The 21,302-nt window shown below is 30.8% G+C and overlaps 12 protein-coding genes and 1 non-coding gene across 13 annotated transcripts; 8 read left to right on the top strand and 5 right to left on the bottom strand. All coding sequences in view use genetic code 12, as the record gives it.

Moving 5' to 3' along the window:
* Nucleotides 1–340: 340 nt before the first annotated feature.
* On the top strand, nt 341–1,828 carry RJT21DRAFT_116785 (uncharacterized protein; the record flags this gene model as incomplete). Its single annotated transcript, XM_064880481.1, has 1 exon — nt 341–1,828. A coding segment is annotated over one exon (1,488 nt), but the record flags the coding sequence as incomplete, so codon positions are not given.
* A 442-nt stretch (nt 1,829–2,270) lies between these two features.
* Nucleotides 2,271–3,538, top strand: RJT21DRAFT_3831 (uncharacterized protein; the record flags this gene model as incomplete). The annotated part of the gene is made up of 3 exons (XM_064884397.1): nt 2,271–2,592; nt 2,791–3,356; nt 3,476–3,538. 3 exons carry the CDS (start codon nt 2,271–2,273, stop codon nt 3,536–3,538), a joined length of 951 nt encoding a protein of 316 aa, XP_064740537.1.
* Nucleotides 3,539–4,096: 558 nt separating this feature from the next.
* On the top strand, nt 4,097–4,693 carry RJT21DRAFT_6534 (uncharacterized protein). The gene has a single exon (XM_064885196.1). The coding sequence runs from the start codon at nt 4,227–4,229 to the stop codon at nt 4,548–4,550; it is 324 nt and encodes a 107-aa protein (XP_064740536.1). The 5' UTR covers nt 4,097–4,226; the 3' UTR covers nt 4,551–4,693.
* A 652-nt stretch (nt 4,694–5,345) lies between these two features.
* Nucleotides 5,346–7,030, top strand: PEX2 (ubiquitin-protein ligase peroxin 2). Its single transcript, XM_064885197.1, has one exon. It carries the CDS (start codon nt 5,609–5,611, stop codon nt 6,896–6,898), a length of 1,290 nt encoding a protein of 429 aa, XP_064740535.1. The 5' UTR covers nt 5,346–5,608; the 3' UTR covers nt 6,899–7,030.
* RJT21DRAFT_116781 (uncharacterized protein) lies at nt 6,981–9,170 on the bottom strand. The gene has a single exon (XM_064880480.1). It carries the CDS (start codon nt 9,086–9,088, stop codon nt 7,016–7,018), a length of 2,073 nt encoding a protein of 690 aa, XP_064740534.1. The 5' UTR covers nt 9,089–9,170; the 3' UTR covers nt 6,981–7,015.
* Nucleotides 9,171–9,464: 294 nt separating this feature from the next.
* RJT21DRAFT_81296 (thioredoxin family protein) lies at nt 9,465–9,824 on the top strand (the record flags this gene model as incomplete). Its single annotated transcript, XM_064885286.1, has 1 exon — nt 9,465–9,824. The coding sequence occupies one exon, from the start codon at nt 9,465–9,467 to the stop codon at nt 9,822–9,824; it is 360 nt and encodes a 119-aa protein (XP_064740533.1).
* A 99-nt stretch (nt 9,825–9,923) lies between these two features.
* RJT21DRAFT_6487 (uncharacterized protein) lies at nt 9,924–10,820 on the top strand. The gene has a single exon (XM_064885194.1). It carries the CDS (start codon nt 10,023–10,025, stop codon nt 10,695–10,697), a length of 675 nt encoding a protein of 224 aa, XP_064740532.1. The 5' UTR covers nt 9,924–10,022; the 3' UTR covers nt 10,698–10,820.
* Nucleotides 10,821–12,142: 1,322 nt separating this feature from the next.
* Nucleotides 12,143–13,211, top strand: CDC21 (thymidylate synthase). The gene has a single exon (XM_064885193.1). It carries the CDS (start codon nt 12,226–12,228, stop codon nt 13,183–13,185), a length of 960 nt encoding a protein of 319 aa, XP_064740531.1. The 5' UTR covers nt 12,143–12,225; the 3' UTR covers nt 13,186–13,211.
* Nucleotides 13,212–14,643, bottom strand: SGO1 (Sgo1p). Its single transcript, XM_064885192.1, has one exon. The coding sequence runs from the start codon at nt 14,508–14,510 to the stop codon at nt 13,239–13,241; it is 1,272 nt and encodes a 423-aa protein (XP_064740530.1). The 5' UTR covers nt 14,511–14,643; the 3' UTR covers nt 13,212–13,238.
* Nucleotides 14,644–14,679: 36 nt separating this feature from the next.
* On the top strand, nt 14,680–15,229 carry DAD2 (Dad2p). The gene has a single exon (XM_064880479.1). It carries the CDS (start codon nt 14,748–14,750, stop codon nt 15,183–15,185), a length of 438 nt encoding a protein of 145 aa, XP_064740529.1. The 5' UTR covers nt 14,680–14,747; the 3' UTR covers nt 15,186–15,229.
* On the bottom strand, nt 15,230–18,850 carry RJT21DRAFT_116777 (uncharacterized protein). The gene has a single exon (XM_064880478.1). It carries the CDS (start codon nt 18,811–18,813, stop codon nt 15,292–15,294), a length of 3,522 nt encoding a protein of 1,173 aa, XP_064740528.1. The 5' UTR covers nt 18,814–18,850; the 3' UTR covers nt 15,230–15,291.
* Nucleotides 18,851–18,873: 23 nt separating this feature from the next.
* RPF2 (rRNA-binding ribosome biosynthesis protein) lies at nt 18,874–20,196 on the bottom strand. The gene is made up of 2 exons (XM_064880477.1): nt 20,151–20,196; nt 18,874–20,075 (listed from the first exon to the last, which is right to left on the bottom strand). Exons 1-2 carry the CDS (start codon nt 20,162–20,164, stop codon nt 19,088–19,090), a joined length of 1,002 nt encoding a protein of 333 aa, XP_064740527.1. The 5' UTR covers nt 20,165–20,196; the 3' UTR covers nt 18,874–19,087.
* A 119-nt stretch (nt 20,197–20,315) lies between these two features.
* RJT21DRAFT_t1 lies at nt 20,316–20,387 on the bottom strand. The gene has a single exon. It is a non-coding gene; the product is annotated as a tRNA-Gln (tRNA).
* Nucleotides 20,388–21,302: the final 915 nt, after the last annotated feature.

Raw genomic sequence — 21,302 nt, 5'->3', positions numbered from 1 at the left:
ATACCACGTCATGTTCATTAAACCTTGGCCTGAAGAACTTCAGGTTAATAAAAATCTCATTAAAAAATCAGTTGAATCCTTGGCTAAACATTACAAAGACCCTACGTTTTTACTTTTAGACGAAAGACGAGACTATGAGGAAATTCAAAATTGGAAAGCAGAACTAGAAGATCTAAAGAGTGATATATATGCTTGCAAGCACGGCAGCTTGTATAAAAATAGAATCAAGTTGGTGTTCTTACTAGCGTGTTTCCCTTTTATAACTTTGAAGAATGAGGAATTAACATTGGATCGTTTATATACATCGTCTCCTCAATTTGCTCAAGACCTAAAAGATATTATGCCTACAGTTTCAGAAAATATTTTGTTTTGTTGTCCACGAAAACCTCATACATTCGTTAAATTTACATTCTTATTAACGATTTTTTTTAAATTTCCATTTGCAACTCAGCAGCGGGTTCCTTACTCAAAATACTTGGAATTCCCTAACCATCTTGGTATTACGCGAGGAAAGTTAATGAATGATCGTGAGTCATCTACAGAATTCATAAGTAACTTCAATGGATTTAATCCCAAACTTCATATTCAGCCAAATAAGATTGCGGTTCCTGATTTAACATCGATTATTAAAGATCTTAAAATAGATGTGCGTGCGATAGAACAAACTCAAATATTACATGTTAACGTTATTGGAGTAGAGGATATTAATACCTATCCATATGTTGCATTTAAACATAATTGTCTTTTTCCCATCGAACGGATATTAAGTTACTATTATCCAACTTTTGAATATAAGGAAACTTGTGGAATAGAACTATTTCCTACAGTCCAACCACCTACCTTGATTTTCACAACCAATAATCATATTGTTCCTGTGATTAGGCGGTACACGGGACTACATAAAAATTTCAATAAAGCTAAAAGACATAAAGATATATTTTCAGTGTCTGAGGATGTTAGACAACTTGTTAACGAACTTTTATATCTGATGATATACAGCAAGTCATTAATGGGATTTGCACTTGATGTCGATTCTGTTTTAGTGATAAAACTTTTATCATCCACAGTAGTCGATACGGTAGTGAATCCTGATGATCGGACCATCAGCAAGGAATTAGATTACGAAATATTCTTATTGGATCACAGTCTCCATTATCCAATGCTTGGTGTTATCTTGAGTGCTTTCCTCAATAATTATTTCAAGACTGCTGCTTCCGATTCTGCTAAAGTCACTAGAGAGATAAGAAGAAAATTAAGAACCGAGTCTGAAGAACTCGAAGCTTCCATACGAAGTAAAACAGAATTTGTGAAAATGCAGTACCTGAAACAATTTGACGACTTTGATACTGCAATAGGAGGATATATTAATATAGAGTTCCCAAGCTTGTTTATTGAAGAAAAGTGCTATGAAGAAGCATGGGCTCTTGAATTAATAGAGACATTTACTGCTTTGGATTTTAAGATAATGAGGGACCTGCACTTGACTGATGGAGAAGATATCGTACATCAATTTAAAGGTAAATTAGATGGTAGAAGTGGTACTTTATATGTGTACAAAGTATCATATATCCACGATGAAAATGAAGACTTCTACAAGTTGGTTTCGGTATCTCTTAATCGATTCTTAAAGCATGTGGTGGAATGTATTTCCAAATTTGGTAAGTATAAGAAAGACAGCTATAACACTACAAACTTGACAACTGTCAATGATAATTTCCGATGTGCTTATTATGAAAGTGAGGATATCAGTGGATTTTCATTGCTATTATTTGACGATGCACAAGAGCTTGATGAAGCAGATAAAGTTGAGGAATATGAAGGAGACCCATCTATTTCATATGATTTTTTTGGCAATCGAATTGAGAATAAACGTCAGAAGTTGAAGTAAAAATTGAATTGTTATATAAGCTAGTAAACCTTACTACATAATCATTTTGAGACACAGTCAATTCAGAAAGGAAATCTCAGTGAAGCATTATTAAAAGGCACTAATAGTTATTAAGTAATATGATTAATAGATGATAATAAATCAATTGCTGGCTGGTATATCATCTAAATGTAAGCTTACAGCAGAATTCAGAGTTGTGCATAACTTAGATACAACATTAATATTTGCGAAAAAAACTCTAGTTTAGAGCGAAATTATCTCTATTTTATGCCGCAAAAAAATAAAACGAGCCTATCTCTAAGTCTAAATTTGTAAAATCTACCAATTCTATCATTTAAATCTATTATACTATCATCGTCATATATCAAACCGTACTCAAAATATGGCAAATAATTCAACAACCCAAAGGTTACAAGAAAAATGGGAAAAAATCACGCTTAGATTCTTTAGAAATCATGCAAATAGGCAAAAGTTATTAGAAACGGTCGCCTTTTTAGATGAAAGCGAAGGGGTTCTTAGATCCAATAATATTCCAATAAATCGTTTAAGAGGCTTGATAGAAAGATCAGGTAGATCGTTGATAACACGAAACATTCGAAAAATTACTCATAATGTTATTTATGCTCAATATTTCATTTGTCCTCCACCATTTATCCAAGTTGAAAGGGCATTCAGCAATCACGTTCAATATCGATTCGTCATTGGTGTAGCTCTTGAAGAAGCTTCGCTTTTATTATCTGGGGAAGTACATGTTTCTTATTATTTGAATATTATAAAAGTATCATTGCTCCTCAACCTAGCTCAACCTGTTTAACTATCCGATTTGAAGATCCTCCTAAATTCAATCCAGTAAAAAAAAAAAGGGAACATTTGCCAAACATATGCAAATTCATATCATATAGTCTTCCCACATCAATTTAATCAACCTGAAGTATTAAATATAGCAGACGCTGCAGTCATATATGATCAACCATTTCCTATCACTTTTGAAGACCTCAGAAGAATGCCTCGTTTAGAATTTAATTTATCTACCCAGGATGTGCCAATTCTTAAAGAAGTACACTTGCTGCGTATTATTCGACTTAGTATCTTAGAACCAGTATCAGTTTTGTTAAATACAATTTTTTCAAGAGGGGTATTTAAAGGGGTAACTCTTTTGGAAGAAGAGTCAATCAATCATGTTATACCAGATTTCCTCTTTAAGTTGAAAACTAGCACGGCTGACTATTATCTTCCATTAGAAATAAAATTAGGAAATTTTGATATAGTTTTGGAAAATAGTAGAAATGGTAATTTCAGCCAGTTAGCTCCATTAGCTGCCCAATGCTGCTCACAGACCTTCACGACATATAGTCCTATGTCGATACTAATTACACAAAAGTATATAGTGGTTTTTCAAATTCCATTTGACCTTGAAAGAGGTGATTATACTGTTTTGGGTGGTCAATACTTCGATGGATTATCAAGGGTTAACAAAGTGATTAGCAAGAAGATCTATAAATACGGAAATTTCCAGGTCAAAATATTTGATCACTCGAACGGAAGAAATTCATTAGCTTTGATTCTTCTTAAGCTAGCTTATGATAGATTCAAAAATTATTCTACAATAGAAGTGACACAAGCGATGAACATAATTTGGCAGCAACATAGGAAGAATCCTCGTAGAACGAGGGCCAGAGCTCCTTTCTAGCAAACACCCTTAATCTGTGATACTGGCTGATGAGAAATAAATAGTTAAATAGGTTATAAATATATATTTCATAAAATCATAAAATTATTACTGTCCATTGAGGACATTCAAAAGGAAGTAAGCAACTATTGCAACCAAAAATATGTTAACCATTTCATGGTACTGAACCATTGCAACTGATCAAAATTATTCTGGCTCTTCAAATTGAAAAGTCACACTGAAGCCAAAGCTTGTCTAGTTGCATTAGGAAACAGGGAAACTTATCATCAACTTGAAATACAGAATATAGTGCTGCTGTAGTGACTGTTGTGCTTGGGTCCTTCCAACTGAAACAACATGTGTCACTATCGCGGAATTTGGTACCCATGGACTGAAGCGTGGTTCTCATATCAAGGTAAAATTTTTAAGGACTGTCGCATAAACCATATGATGGTAGTTGTATGTGGTGGATATGCAATAGCATCTCACGTCTAGTGTAACTTGGTAGTTATGTGTTGCCGCAAGACTCAAAATTAGTCTCATCGTGGCAGTATGCGTTACCGGGCTGGGCCATCAGGAACTGATTTCCTAATAGTTGGTCCCAACCTATTGTTGATGAATTTGTCTCTCAATTCCAACGTCATCTCACAATAACACATCAAACTCGAAATGGATATAATATATTGTTCCAACGGAATTCATCTTAATTCGTCATCATATATAATCACAGTTGATCAGTCATCATCTTCCCCAGGACCACAAGCCTACAAAAGGACCTCAACTATACCCACTGCTTGGACAAAATACGAATATCAACAGCGGGTTGCTTCTCTACTTTGGCTCAGTTCGTCGACACGCTTTGATCTCAGTTATGTCAATTACTATCTTTCACATTTTACATCAAAAACAAGGAAACAACATGAAGCCATTCTACAACATGCAATTCGCTATCTTTTCGGCAGTCGAAAACTCGGCCTTGTATATCAAAAATAAAAGGTCATACAACTTCCCTTCATTTGTACGCGGATGTCAATATTAGCACCATCACTTCGTTTGGCCACCTCATATATCACAACAAGCATCTCATTCAATGGAAGGCACGCAAACAACCAGCAACCATTTTTCATTCTTTGAATCAGAATTATATTCACTTTCCAATGGGGTTGAGAAACTACGCTATCTCAAGATCTATCAAATGAACATGTCAAATTATAATGTTACTGTGATAACCAGTCATTCGTGGTTCTACTCAATTCCCCAACTCACAGCATCCAAGATATGTACAACTTCGTCTACAATCAACTCCTCCTCGTAGGTTCAAATAGTCTGGCGCATATAACTTGTATTTCTCGCCTCTTTATCATTAGATTATATTCAATAAATGATAATACATACAGAAAAAAAAATCATCGTCATTCTAATAGCTGCAGCATCATAAGGGAGCAGGCAATGTGCAGGACCATGTCTTGTCGTGTGGCAACCCATTTCTTCGTAAAGTCGCTAACAGATGTAATTGAGCTTTAGCTCGAATAGTCAATATAGCCCAATCTTGGTGCCTAGCCCAGTTGGCGGAGTAAACTCCAATACCATAATGATGCTACAGGTCGACTTCAGTCAAGTAATCGTACTTGTCTTTACGTTAAGTCTATTTCGTTCTCTGTATATTGCATAATTCTATATAAATCTAAATATCCACGTTTTGTGGGGTTTACTGCACATTTATACGATATTATTTAGACTGGAATAAACGCCTAACTGCAGGTTTATTCTTTTATTCTTTTATTGGTGAAATTGTGTTAATGTTGTATTTAACCTATTTCACTTCCTTCTAGTAAGATTCATAAGTGATATATTTGGCTTTAAGCGTAAGAATCAGTGCGACATTTGTATATCCAAGAAAAAGATCAATGCATCGAACATCAAACATCATACGTCCACTACCTCGGTAAAAGTTTATGTGGGGGAATAAATATATAGTGTAGCTTAAAAGTATATATAGTACAGTATATACTACTAACTAAACAAGTCACTATACTACATACATAGTAGTAATGATTCCCATATCGTACCCATCACCTCGTGTATCACAATTAGATGCACATATATTGGATGCAGAACTCATTACTCTTTTGAAAGAACAACTAACGTCCATTTTCCAACTTCATACTACAAGTCGATTTTCATATAATGAACATCCGGAATTATGGTCATTATTATTAAATTTAATTATATTTAAACAAACCGTGTGGAAATCAGGATCATCTTATGGACTCTCTTTACAGAATTTAAAATTATCTGATTCTCGAACTGGTAAATTGATTGGATTTCCCAAGAGATACTTATTGTTAGGATTATTGATAGGAGATTATTTATTCTCAAAATTACAAACTTATATATATTCCAATGATGAAGTGAGTAATTCTGGTCATAGATATAATACAAGTATACTTGAAAAATTCAAAAGTTTTATTATAAGTCATCGAAGTACGGTATTAACCCTGTTAGATAAATTATTCAAAGTATTGAATTTAATAAACTTTATGCTTTTTTTAATTAATGGGAAATATCCTTCATTAATTCATAGAATCTTTGGAATTACTATGACACCTATAGTATCTGATTTATTGAAATTTAATGGAAATAATGTTAATTTCGAATTTCAAAATAGACAATTGGTTTGGAATGTCATGACGGAATTCTTAGTATTTATATTACCTTTATTGCAACTCAGTAAATTCAAAAGATTATTTAAATCGGCATTTTCAAATAATTATATTAAGGATTCTGATGGATCATCATCATCATCAGGACCATTTCTTCTACCATATGCTAACTTACCACTTTCACAATGTGCTATATGTCATAATAATAATCATAAAGCTGAAGCTACTGGTGGTAGAACATTTATATCAGCTGGTACTATTACTAATCCATATGTAACTAATTGTGGTCATGTTTATTGCTACATTTGTATTTCTACTGCTTTTAATGCTATAAAAGTATCAGGAGAAGAATTAAAGTGTCTTCGTTGTGGTGAAAAGGTGGAAAATTATAGAGAATATGGAAATGATAATGAAGTTAATGATGGCGATGAATTTGATCAAGATGCCATTGTATTTGAAGGTGAGTGGGAAGAGAATGAAGAAGAAGAAGAAGATGATGATAACGAAGTGGTATCATATGACGTAGATGACCATAAGGCAATGGGAGGGAAGTTAAGTAAAATTGATTCATCTAGATTGCCATTAATTGAAACTGCTAGTGAAGATGATGAACAAAGTGATGGACCTGAATATAGTGAAGAAGAAGATTTCGATGAAGATGAAGCATTAGATCTATAATTATGTATATCGTTTCTATAGTATTTATTGGTAATGTACAATATTTAATTAGAGTATGATGCAAAATATAGTTTGAACTAATTAACTAACTAACTAACTAACTAACTAACTAACTACTTATTTCAAAAGACTAAGTAATAAAGCAGCTCCCTTATTATCTTTATCAGAAGCTAACTCTTTCTTTTGTTTAAGTAATTCCTTTTTAAACTTCTTAAAAGTAGAATCTTCACTCAGTATTTGTAAGACTTCATAAACTGCAACAACTACAAAGGCACCTTGACCAGTAGTCCAATCTTGTAATTTATTAATGATTTCATTAGCAACTTTAACTGCAAATTCAATACCTGTATTAGGAATGGCTTTACTAGTGGTATTAGTTTCAAGTTTCTTAGATTCTGGATTCCATTTAAAATCAGTTCCTTGAATTAATGCTTTCAAAAGTCTAGTAACAAATGGTCCTTTATTAACCAAATGGAAATCTTCAAGAATATCTCCTTTAATAGTTTTATCAAAAATAGCATCAATTAATTCTGGTCTAAATTTATTATTAATATCTTCATTATCAGTTGGAGTTAAGATTAATTCCGATAAAAATTGAGATACTAAATTAATAGAAAGGGTCTTATCTAATCCAAATTCTTCTCCATCCTTTTCAGCTAAAATACTCTTATATACTAAAGGTAATGCCTTTGAAGCTAATTCTTCTCTTCTTTGTTCTTGAGGTTTCTTAGAAGTTTTCTTATAAGCCAATTCTTCATATTTAGTTAATTGTTTTTTAACATTGGGTGCAAAAAATTTACCATCTAATCCCTTCAAGAGATAAATAATTGGTCTTCTAGCAAATTTATCCTGAATAAATTTTGGAGTTAATTCTTTTGTAAATAATTCTTGACCAAAAGATTTATGAACTAATACTGTATCATCAACTGTCATAAATAATGTTATTAATACAATATTACCATATTCATTCTTTATAAGTTCTTCAATATGAGATTTTAATGATCTTATAATAAGTTTTCTTTCCTTAGCATTAGCAAGAGCAATTAATGTACTTGCAACTTCTGCACCTTCTTGAGTATGAACTAATTCAGCAAATTGTTCATTTAATAAATCAATAAAATCTCTAATTTGTGAATCATTCATTTCAATATTATCTTCTAAAATACTAACATATTCTTTCATTGCAGCATGTAAAATTTGAAATCCTGTAGATCCCTTTTCAACTGATGCTTTAATAGTACCATATAAATTAGACATAATTAATTGTTTCTTTTCTGACAGTTCTTTAGTAACTTCTAATACATTTTTACCCTTTCCTGAATCTTTAAATACAGCATATTCAGCTCCCCAAAATTCTCTTAAAATTTGATGTTTTTGTTCAGCTGATGAATATAAAACATATAAATCTTCGGCAACATAAGCTCCTTCTTTATGTCTCATTAATTTACGTAATTTACCATGTAATTCATCAAGAATTTTAGTTCTTGATTCTTTAGATCCATAATGCAATAATTTAACTAATAAATATTTACCATAAGATGAAGTAGCTAATTGATAATAGTTACCCTTTAAGGAATCAACAATTTTTTCTCTTCTATCCTTAGAACAATATTTAATTAATGTTTGAACCACACGAGATGCATCATGTTTTAAAACCAAATCAAGAATGACATCCTTAGCTAATTCCCATATTTCATCACAAAGTTTATCTTTAATTTGTTTTGGAAGAGCAGGTTTGGTAACTCTTAACTTTTCCCATAAATTCTTAATTTGTTGAACTTCAACACCAGACTTTCTTTGTAACTTACGTTCAGCAAGTAATTTACGTTGTTCTGCATGTTGTTCTTTTGAAGATTTCTTATTTGGATCAACTTCTTTACTTACTTCTTTGTCTTCATCGTCACTTTCTTCATCATCATCTTCATCTTCTTCGTCATCTTTGACTACTTTTTCTTCAGTATCAAGATCGTCTAATTCATCTTCATCTTCAGACTTATCTAAATCATCCAATTCATCTTCAGAAGACACTTCAATGTCTTCTTCACTAGATAATTCATCTTCAGAACCAGACTCTTCTTCAGATTCAGTAGGTGGAGATGGAAGCTTTTGTACAACTTTGGACTTTTTCAAGTTACCTTTCGAGTTACTCGATGGAGCAGAACGCTTGACACCCTTAGCTTTAGTTACCATACTTAATGACTCCAATAGTTCTTCGTATAAACCCTATAAATACTGCCAAATATTATTTGCTCTAGAAATTTTTCACCCACAGACCATCGCAAACACAAAACAAAAAAAATTATCAAAAATAGTCTTGCTCGTGATTTGGCACGTTCTTTAAGTCACATGCTTGCACATCTTTATTTTTCTTTTTTGTTTGCTCGGAATTTGCAGTATTACTAAAAGCTTAATGCCTTGGAATTATTAGTGGGAACAGTGGGGTTTGAAATCTACCACAGTTATTACAAATCAAATATCTATCTCTTCTTTAATGTTACGAACTATCGGATTACGAAGCGTATTAAAACCATCGCCTACTTTATTATTAAGACCATTTATATCAAGAATGTCAACGGCTGCTACACCTCCTAGTAAGATTCAAGAGATTAAAAGTTTAGCTCAATTTAATGAATTTATTAAATCTGATAAAGTTACTGTGATTGATTTCTACGCCACTTGGTGTGGACCATGTAAAGCTATTGAACCAGTAATTGATGCATTAGCAGAAAGAGTTCCTGAAGTTGGCTTTGGAAGAGTCGATGTTGATCAAGCTCAAGATATTGCTCAAGAATATGGTGTCACAGCTATGCCCACTATTTTTTATTTCCAGAATGGGGAAAAATTGAATTATGTTGTTGGAGCAAATTTACAAAAAATCGTACAACTTGTACAAGAATATAGTAAGGTAGATATATCTAGCAGATAATATGGTTCATAATTTATTAATAGGTTGTCTTTAGACGTAATAAATAAATAAATAGTATTAAACTAGTAATCCAAATTAATATGGGACTGCATACAGCCTTTCCTCTTATAAAATTCGGGTATAAGCAATGGAAATAGCTAAGAGGAGATGCATTGACCTTACAAGTACAATTGTAACAACCGCATATTTAATCTGAACATGTTTAAGAGACTCGTTAGAACATCAGTACCTTTAGTTGCATTTGGTGTTGGAGTTGCAGCTTTTCCTGCTAATTGGAGGAAAGGTAATTGGAGAGAGAAGAAATTGTTACATATCAATGACGATGTGGTGGAGAAGATAACATTAAGTAAAGAGTATAAAGACTTGGCTGCTGATCCAGATACCAGCCAATATAGTAGTAGTGAGACATTCCCAAACCAACATCATAAGAATTATGTTGGTACGGGGTTATTATTTGGACCTGATTTATTTGAAATTGATCCGATAGTATTTTTGAATGAGAAGAAAGGGGAATTGACTAGTTTTTACCATTTAGGTGACAAATTAATTAGTCAAGATGGTCAAGTGCATAATGGTGTAGTATCTACGATATTAGATGAAGGATTGTGTTCTTGTGGGTTCCCCCTTTTACCCTCGAAAAAGGGGGTGACGGCATCATTGTCAATAGATTTTAAAAATCAGGCACCTCCTGGTAGTACTGTTGTATTAAGAGCTAAAGTGGTGGAAGCCAAAGGAAGAAAGGTAGTCATTGAAGGCAACCTAGAAACATTGCCATTCGATAAAAGTGAGCAACCCATCGAAATTGCCCATTCAAGATGTGTTTTGGTGGAACCTAAATGGTTCAAATATTTCTCTTGGTTCCAGATTATATAAGTATCTTTTGATGTCATCAGTGGAGAAATATATATGATTGCTAAATTCATTTAAATGCCTAATGCTTGCTATTGCGAAAGCGGGACTTTTATTTTTAATCTATAGCAACACTGTACTACGTCACCAATCTTATGTTACGGCCACAACTAATGTAAACCTATATAAAGTAATGAAAGTCTAATAGTTTTTTGTAAATAATTTAATCTAAGTTATACAACTAACATACAAGTACAAATACAATAAACATGTCAGACCCAGGAAGAAAGAATTTCGGCGATAAAATTGAAAGCTCAGTCAAGCCAGACTCGCAAAAGTCAACTACAGAACAATTCAAAGATAAAATTACCAACACCTATGATAATGCTGTTGGTAAAGCTACTAATGATGATAACAAGTCTTATGCTCAACAAGCTTCTGATGCTCTCTTTGGTAATAACGACGGTCAAACTGCTAAAAAGTGATAGTTCACAACATTTAAAATTATATATCTGAAATATACGTTTTTTTACATATAACCTTTCGCACTGTAGCTTTTACATTCAACTTTTACTAGTATTTCAATGACTGAGGTTATGGCACAAGACTCGTGACTCGGAATCTTAATTTATGACTTTCCGGTATATAGCTTACTACGCTTCTGTTATCTACAACAATATTAAGCAGTTATGTTAACTAACTGTGTGTCACACGGAAATTCTCCTATTTCTGTGATTCAGTGTAAACTCACTATGATGTAATTGAGCTTTAACATTGGTGCCTAGTTCAGTTGCCATATTGAAAGACCATTTGGGGTCCAATACCATAATGATGTTACAGGTCGACTTTAGCCAAGTAATCGTACTTGTCTTTACGTTAAGTCTATTTCGTTCTCTGTATATTGCATAATTCTATATAAATCTAAATATCCACATTTCGTAAGATTTACCGTATTACTTAGACCCGAATAATCCCCTAAATACATCTTCTTGGGGAATTGTGTTATTGTTTCATTCGACCTCCTTATGGCAAGACTTAAGAGATTGTAATAAGTACAGTATGGTTAGAAATAGTTGAAGGTGGATTAGAAAATGTAGAATATGGATAGAAAGGAGAAGAGCTGGTCTAAATGTAAGCTTACAACAGAATTCAGGGTTGTGCATAACTTAGACACAACATATTTGCGAAAAAACTCTAGTTTAAGCTGCAAAAAAATAAATCAAGCCCTTTTTGTAAATTCTAACAATTCTTTCATCGTCACATATAACACAACTATAATCTCATCTAATAGCTAAGGTATCAGGCAATGTGCAAGCTTCTTATCTCGTTCCATTCAAGCTCCTTATGGCTAGTCTGTCAGGTGCATGTATTAGATTAGCATTAACTGCAGGAATTGGTACGACATTTGTCGCAAATATGTGACAATGATATATACACAGGAAAGTGTGAACGCGCGACCATCATCTACATCATCAACGCGTTGGTATATATACTTAAAACTGTACAATCACTGAACTTCATAAGCAAATAGCAACAGTATTAAGTAACCATAATGACTGTGGCATCTCCCAAAAATACTGGCGAACAAGCCTATCTTGACTTATGTGAACGGATTATAAATGAGGGAGAATTTCGTCCTGATAGAACTGGAACTGGTACTAAATCATTATTTGCACCACCTCAATTAAGATTTGATCTCTCTAATGATACTTTCCCATTATTAACTACTAAGAAAGTCTTTTCTAAGGGGATTATTCATGAACTTTTATGGTTTGTAGCAGGAAGTACTGATGCAAAAGTTTTAAGTGATAAAGGAGTTAAGATTTGGGAAGGAAATGGATCAAGAGAATTTCTTGATAAATTAGGTTTAACTCATCGTAGAGAAGGTGATTTAGGTCCAGTATATGGATTTCAATGGAGACATTTTGGAGCAGAATATATTGATTGTGATACAGATTATACAGGTCAAGGATTTGATCAATTACAAGATGTTATTAAAAAATTAAAGACAAATCCTTATGATAGAAGAATAATTATGTCAGCATGGAATCCACCAGATTTTGCAAAAATGGCTTTACCACCTTGTCATGTATTTTGTCAATTTTATGTAAGTTTCCCAAGTGAACAATCTCCTGAACCAAATACTTCAAAACAATCAAAATCTTCTTCAAGACCAAAATTATCATGTTTATTATATCAACGGTCTTGTGATATGGGATTAGGTGTACCATTTAATATTGCATCTTATGCTTTATTAACTAAAATGATAGCTCATATTGTTGATATGGATTGTGGTGAATTCATTCATACTTTAGGTGATGCTCATGTATATTTAGATCATGTTGAACCACTTAAAGAACAAATTACAAGAATTCCAGGAACTTTCCCTAAATTAATTATTAAAGAAGAAAGAAGAGATGAAATTAAATCTATTGATGATTTCAAATTTGAAGATTTCGAAATTGTCGATTATAATCCTCAATCAGTTATTAAAATGAAAATGAGTGTTTAAATTGTTTTAAACTATGTATATTAGAATAAATAAATTTTTATTAATTGGTAATGTTATTGTGTGAAAGTTGTATATCTCCTTTTGTTCTTGGATCGTTTTCCAACATATGTAGATTGTGTTGTAGGAAAATCAAATACTGATAAATTGTCTTTGTTACTGGTTACATCAATATTGGTATTTGATGTATGGGTTATATTATTTAATGGACGTCTTTTAGAAATCCCCAGTTCGGAATTTCCTAAAGTTTGACGTTTTCTTGAATTTTCAGATTTCTTAGCTGGAACTGTATAGTTAATAAATGCATTCTCATCAACTGCATCAACGAAATGGGTTGATTCTCTTCTCATCTTACCACGCAACAGAAGAGGTTTGTAGTTGACTTCACCCCTGCTTCGACTTGATCTTCTACGTATCTCGTTCTTTGTTTGTAGATCCTCTTTCTTTTCAAATTCTTGTTGTGGCTGTGGTTGTGATGCTGCATCTGTTTGTTGATGTGGTTCTGTGTTTTGATTTGGTTGTGGTTGTGGAACTGATTGCGATTCTGTAGACGGTTGTTGTACTTGTTCTGCTTGTTCTACTTGTATTATATCAACTTCTGACAGTTCATGATCCTCTACTATAGTTGAAATATCTTTACGTCTTTCTGGATCTTTATCTACTACATCATTATTAGTTTCTTCAGGACGTAATATTGGCATGTGTATATCCAACAATGATTGATATGGTCCCCTTCTTTCAGGTGTGGAAGTCATCGGATGAATATCTAGTTGTTCAGATTCTCGGAATGCCTTTAATATTTTAAATATTTCATCAAACTTATCAATCAATTGATTCTCTACTTGCATCAATTTTCTATCCAATACTTTCTTAACTTCAATCTCTTGACTATTTTGATTCTTACAGAGTGTCATATTTTCATTCATTAATTCACTAATCTTACCTTCCATTTCAGTTATCTTCTTAGAAAGTACGTTATTAGCTTTAGTTAAGGATTGAGTTTGAATTGAATATTTGGTTTTGAGAATCTCCACTTCATTGATAGTATCATGTATTGGTATTTCATCTTTGTCTTTGTGTTTGTGTTTGTATTTGTCTTTTTCTTTATCTAAATCTTTATCTTGATATACTTCAATTGATTTAGTTGTAGGCTTTGTACCTGTAGTTGTAGCTGTTGTTGTTGTAGATAATTTGGCGCCACTCACATTCAATGATAATCGAGACTTTGAAGTTCTTGGGCCTCCATTGGAATTGGAATTGGAATTGGAATTGCCATTGGCTTGGAACTTCAACAACGAGTGCAGAAAGTCTACTGATTTACGAGCCATACTGTTATATACTTAATGGTTGTAATACTAGTGGGATTACTGATACTGTTAAGGTGGGTTGATTGCTATTGATAAAAAGGTAAACAACATCACGTGAAAATAATGAATGAAAAATTTAAAAAATCCATACCGCTACTTCTTCCATACTTTATTGTTTTGATTTTGTTTCTGATTTTTCAAATCACTACAACAGAAACCATACCACAGTATATTTCAGTATAAGCCATATATAGACAGATGCTGAAGTCAAATGTTCTCCAGCAGAAGATTGCTGAGAAAAAGGATGACTTGGAGAAATTACAAGAATTTCGTTCACTAACTTCAGAATTAGCTACATACCTTGAAGGAATTGGTGATAGATTAGATCAAATGAAAGAAGGTACTGAAAGTGCAGCATTAATACTAGCCAATTGGCAAAATGTAGTTAAGGCCATATCGTTGGCTTCATTGGGACTTTTGAAATATTCTGATAAAGATTATGAAACTAAAACTCCGCTTCCTGAAGCTCTAGTACGTATAAAATTAGATAAAGATGAAGAGCAAGAAGGTGATGGTGATGGTGATGGTGATGATGATGATAATGATAACAAAGGCATCGATGTTATACAGGTATCACAAGAACAAGGTGAAACTTCTGTGGAAGATAGTTCACAGCCTGTGCCTGAACTTGCCTAAATACAGCTGCTGGCAATTGTATTTATAATGGCATTGTACTACTATTTAATTAATATAAGTATATTATCTAATATATATAAAATTTATATTATATAATATATATAATCTATACGGAATTCTTAACCTCTTGTTTGATTGATTCTATCCATGATGTAAAATCTTTATTAGCCAAATGCTCATTAAGTTGTTGAATTAATGATTGATTAAATACATTAATTTCTTCATCATTCTCATAATTATCTGAACCTAATTGACCGGTTGAAAGTAAAGTATCCAATTGTAAAATTAATCCTGAATCGGATTTGATTTCTAAGAGTGTCTTAAATATAATAGTATCATGAATCTTATTTTTTATATGTTCATCAGTTGAATATTTTGAATTCAATTTACTAATAATTGTCCAATCATCTGTTACAGTTAATAATCTAAGCCAAATTAATTTAGTAAAGAATTTAGATTGACTTTCATTACTTAAAGATGATGAAACTTTTAAAGCTTCAGCAAATTCTTTCCCATTCAGATTAGCTGGTTTAATTATAGTAAATAAATTAATTAAAGATAATGAAGATAATTGAATATTCAGTATAAATGAATTATATTGAGATTCAATAATATGATTTCTAATGGAAAGTGGTATAGATTTATTTGAATGATTCTTTAAAATATAATCTAATGTTAATAATTTCTTCTCTCCATGAACATATTTAATTAATAATTGAAATAATTTAGATTGAGCTCGAACTTGAATTAAATTTGATTCTGCTTCATTCAATAACTCTTGTGGTTTATCTGATATTTCCATCAGCATCAGATCATTTTCCTTACTTGCAATAATAGCTAATTTAGCAAGAGAGAATTTTAATTCTTTATTATCCAAATTATCAGAATCAATTACTGATGTAATTAATGATTCACTTGCTAATGAAAAATCTTGATCTAATAATTGACGAATCCATGCTACATTAGCAGTTTTAACTGGATTCTTTTCAAAATATTGTTTAAGATAATTTTTATAATTTGTAAAATCTAATAATAATGGTTGAATTTTATCTTCATTTAAATAATAATCATATAAATTGGCTGCAAATTCATAACCAAAAGTTTGAAAATATTCACTATATCTATCAATTAATTTTTGAAAATTTAAACTATTTGTATCATTTTTATCAATAAATTTAAATCTTTCAATATCTAAAATCATAGCTAATGAACTAAAATCTTTATAATTTTCAGTAATTTTAATGGCTTCTTCATTTAAATTATATTTAAGAAGAGCATTTATCCAATTCTTTTTATTAGAATTATACCAATTTTTATATTCATTAAGTTGTTCATTAGATGGATCATTTTGTTCAAAATAATGAATAACATTAATAACAAAATAATATAATACTTCACATAATTTAATTAAATTAGATTTTTCTTGAGAAGTAATTATTAAATTATCATCTTTAACTTCATTATATTCTTTTTGATAAATATTTCCAATTGTAACTAATAAACTAGTATCAAATATCCATAATTTATGACCAAATTGAAATGATTGAGAAAGATATTGAGATTCAATTAAAAATATTCCATTATATTGAGTTAAAATTAATAATTGAACTAAATCTGTGGTTGAAAAACTTTCATCAATTAAAGTATCAATAAATCTAGTAAGAATTAAATTTATATAATCAATACCTTGATTAAAAAGTTTCCTTATAATATCACCATTACCATCAGATTCTAATTCAGTTTTCTTTAAAGATACTGTAATAGATTCTAAAAGTTCCTTTAAATGATTCAGTTGATTACCTGCTTCATTAATAAAATTCCATAAATTTAATGCCACTTCAACTTTTTCTAAATATTGAACTATCTTTGGAATTAATTCAGATACTAAAGTAGGGAAATTTCTTTTAGAATAATCAATTAAATGTTTATATAATTCAGATTTTTGATTTAAAGAATCCACAATAGATGGAAGGAATTCTGGTAAATAAACCGATTTAGAATTAATTATTTCTAATATTATTGAATCAATAGCCTTAAATATTAATTCTTTAGAAATATCTGTTGCCTTTATATCAAATTCAATTTCTTGAGAATTAGCAAAAAAGATTCCTTGTTCTATATGAGATTTTATTATATAAACAGGATCAGTAATTATCTTTTCATTAGTTTCTTGAGAATATTCCGATTCCGGAAATCTTTCAATTCTTAAAACTCCAAAATTTTTAGATATAATAACAATAGAAGGATTAGCATTTGTAGATTGATTTTCAAATCCATACCCTACTATTTCAACATTTGATTTTAATCGAACTATATCTTCCCATCTTGGACTATAATATGAAACAGCTGGATTTTGAGATTCAATATATGATGTATTAATATCAGTTATAATAACGGAATTTTCAATAGTAATAAATGCAGTTTGACTTGGTTTTGGTAAAAATAATTTTGGTTTATTTATCAGAGAAACTTCTGAATCGGATGGATCATATCTAATTAATTTATGAGATCCATATAATAAACCTCCAGTAGAATCAATTTTTATAGTAATTAATAATAAATTTTTGGAATTTTTATCAATATTTGTTGCATCAACAATATGACATAAACCTAAATATACATTATCATGATCTAATAATGGCCATAAATCTAAAAAATTTATAGATAATGCTGAACCAGGAATAAATCCATCAATACTATTTTCAACATAAGATGTTAAATTATGTTTGTATGAATTTTTTTTATCAACATATGGTAAACCATTAGCTGAAGATAATTGATAAACAAAGAAATTAAATCCACCTTTAGAATCTTGAATTATAATTTCTTGAGTCATTCCATGATTAGTAATTTTTCCTGATTTTATACTAACAATATCATTTTCAATTGACATTGAATTAGATCTAGAAAAAAAATTAGATATTATTGATGTTGAAGATATAGGTGGAATTAATTCAATAGTTGATAATTTAGGTTTACTTTTAAAATCTCGAAGTGATATAAGAATACATCTTTTCCAAGATGTGGCAATGGCTATACCTGCAGGTTCTACATTTTCAGCTAATGTAATATATTCACCACGATTTGAATTTATTGGTAATATTAATTCTAATGATTTATCATTAATTAATCCTAATGCTGGAGCATGTTGAACACTTTCATAAAATTTAACAAGTCCTGAAGTTGAATTTATAATAACTAAACCTGGATCTTGACTTATACCACTTGAAGGTCTAGTAAGAATAGATAAAGGAATTATTGGATCATTTTTAGAATTACTATCATTAATTGGAAATTGAAATGATAATGGTGATGGATCAGTTGATTTATAATTCCAAACATGTAAAGAATTCTCAGTAACTACTAAAGAATAATTTGATTCTGAATCAGCATAAGCATTTAAAATTCCAGTTTGAAATTTATCATTTTCAAAGATTGATGGTAATGCTGGTAATCTTGTTACACAATATTTTTCATTCTTAGTTAATTCATATAATGGTTTAGCAATTGTATTAGGTCTTTTAGCAATATATGAATCTTCAATTAATGTAGTGGAATTGGAAACATCTGCCAATTGCGGCCTCTTTCTCGTTCGTGCCTTAAATATAGACCCCTTTTCAGATGACATGTCTACAGTATTAATTATGGGTATTATTTAAATATTTAAATATTTACTATAGTTAATGTATGGGATATGGAATTGTTTATGGTGAAAAAAAAAAAATGTCAATATTGGCAAGGCTGGGCGAGCGCACGACTTTTTAGATGCAAAATATATATATTTGTTAAAACTACTAATACTAATTTACAAAATGCAAGAAGGGAACGGAATAGAATGGTAATGGTAATGGTAATAGAAATCAAAAGAAATCAAAAGATTATAACTATAATTTAAACTATAACTATACCTTTTGTTTCTTAGGTTGAGGAGCATCATATTCTATATCACTATCCATACCATCATTATGATCATCAAAATCTTGATCATTTTCTTCATCAAAATCACTATCTTGATCATATCTTGCCTTTAAACCTTTCATCTTTCTAGTTTGTAATTTACCTAAATCTTGTTTACCTACATGGATTTGAGCAACTTTATCACCCATAAAATCAGTTGAAACATTCTTCTTAACCTTAGCTTGTAATTGTTTTGGTCTTTCATTGGCTTGCTTTTCAATTTCTTCACTTGGACTTATTCTTCTACCAATTTTAAAATCAAATCTTGGACCAATTTCATCAATTTCAACTCGAGGTAATTTTTGTCCGGATCTAAAAGTCTTTAATTTATATACTCTGAAATGTAATGGAGGTAAATTTTTATCTGATGAATTATCATCTAATTCACCAGCTGATAAGGCAATTATATATTGTAAACCAGCAACATCTTGTAAATCTGTTTCTTCTCCTCTATAAAAATCTAAAAATAATGATTTTAAATGTTGATAAACTGGATGTGAATCAAATAATGGTCCATTAAATACAAACATTGGTTTTAATCCAAGAGTAAATGTTAATTTCTTAAAATCTTGTAATAATTTATGATTTGGTAAAATTGATAATTCTATCATATCATAAACTTTAAAATTGAAAAATCTTGAAAAAATTAAAGTATTAGGTCTTTTCTTATTATGAGTTGAAAATACCATTAATGAAGTATCATTCTTTTCAGCAAAGAATTCTAATTCAGAGTAATCTTCAAATGGTCTAATTTCATTCTTCTTGGAAAATTTTTTAACAAATGGTTTCTTCAATGCCATCAAATCTACCATAGCATCATGTAATAATTTATTACCTGTAGCTCCAGGAACAAATAAAGCTGATTTGGTATTTTCAACTAATTTTGCTTCCTTCTTAGCAAGTGCTCTTTTAGAACGGGCATTCTTTGGTTTTCTAAACGGGTAATATTGTTAGTAATTCATTCTTCGGCTGCTATTGGTTTCCTTATGTGGAAATAGTGATACATACATAGTTCTAATCATAGTAGAATGTTCCTTTCGTATTGATCTATTATTACAGTTGTAAGGCTTTAGTTTAACTTAAGAAAAAAAAATTACAAAAGCTCATCAGACAAATTTGAAAAATTATTCACGTGACACATAGTTAATCAAAAAAATATTAAAAAAAGAAGGTAGGTCGTACCCGGATTCGAACCGGGGTTGGTCGGATCAAAACCGACAGTGATAACCACTACACTATACAACCCTCTTTTCTGCCAAAAAATATGCTAGGTTTGTGCGAGAGTAATAATATCACGTGTATTTGATCACCTGACTCTGAAACGTGATCATAATCACATGACAATATTACCCAATTGGGTTATTTGCACCTGTATAAAAGAGGATTCTCTTAAATGATTTTGCAATTTTTTATTTATATATGAATTCTGTAATACATTGCCACTTATATAGAAAGCTGTATTAAAAGGTCTCTCATATAAATTTCCCAATGGATGTGTATTACAACTAAAATATCAATTAAAGAGGAATGCTTAATTTCATAGTGAAATGACGGCTTCATAAAGCCCACTTTGAGCTTACTTCATCCCAGCCGGCGTTAATCTGAAAGTTGCACGCTAACCATATTGGAAACAAAAAATATTCATTAAATAATATTGCTTCATTTCTGGGAATATAAATAGAATGAATTCCACAATTTTATAATGACAACACATTTCATTACTTATAAAGGATGGAACCTGTTATTTTGAACTAGTTTTGTTGGCGTCGCTTTAACTATTCGTGATGTGTACCCAATGACAGTGAGAAGAATCTTAAGAAGAATTTAACATTTCAATTAGATAGACAGGTTACTACCAACATAGGAGGCTTTCAGCCCTATAGTAATTAATTTTAGAATATATATTATTATATAAATCGATTCATCAATGTAGCTTGAATCAGTTCACTATAGTACCCTTTGTTCGATTCTATTATCCTAATAAAAGATCAATTAATTGTTTTATAGGATTGCGTCAATACCTCTCCGTAAACAAAATTTCGAGATTTGGCCGTAAAAATCTTGTTCCTGCTTAATTTTTTACAGCACAATGAGAAGAAGGGCAATAACTATTTAATGCTACTATATTAATCTAGTTTAATGTTATTATACAAGTTCTTT

This window comes from Scheffersomyces amazonensis (genome assembly GCF_036850825.1).
Source record: "Scheffersomyces amazonensis strain UFMG-HMD-26.3 chromosome Unknown RJT21scaffold_1, whole genome shotgun sequence".
NCBI lineage: Eukaryota > Fungi > Ascomycota > Pichiomycetes > Serinales > Debaryomycetaceae > Scheffersomyces > Scheffersomyces amazonensis.
This window is presented reverse-complemented; position numbering and strand designations above follow the sequence as displayed.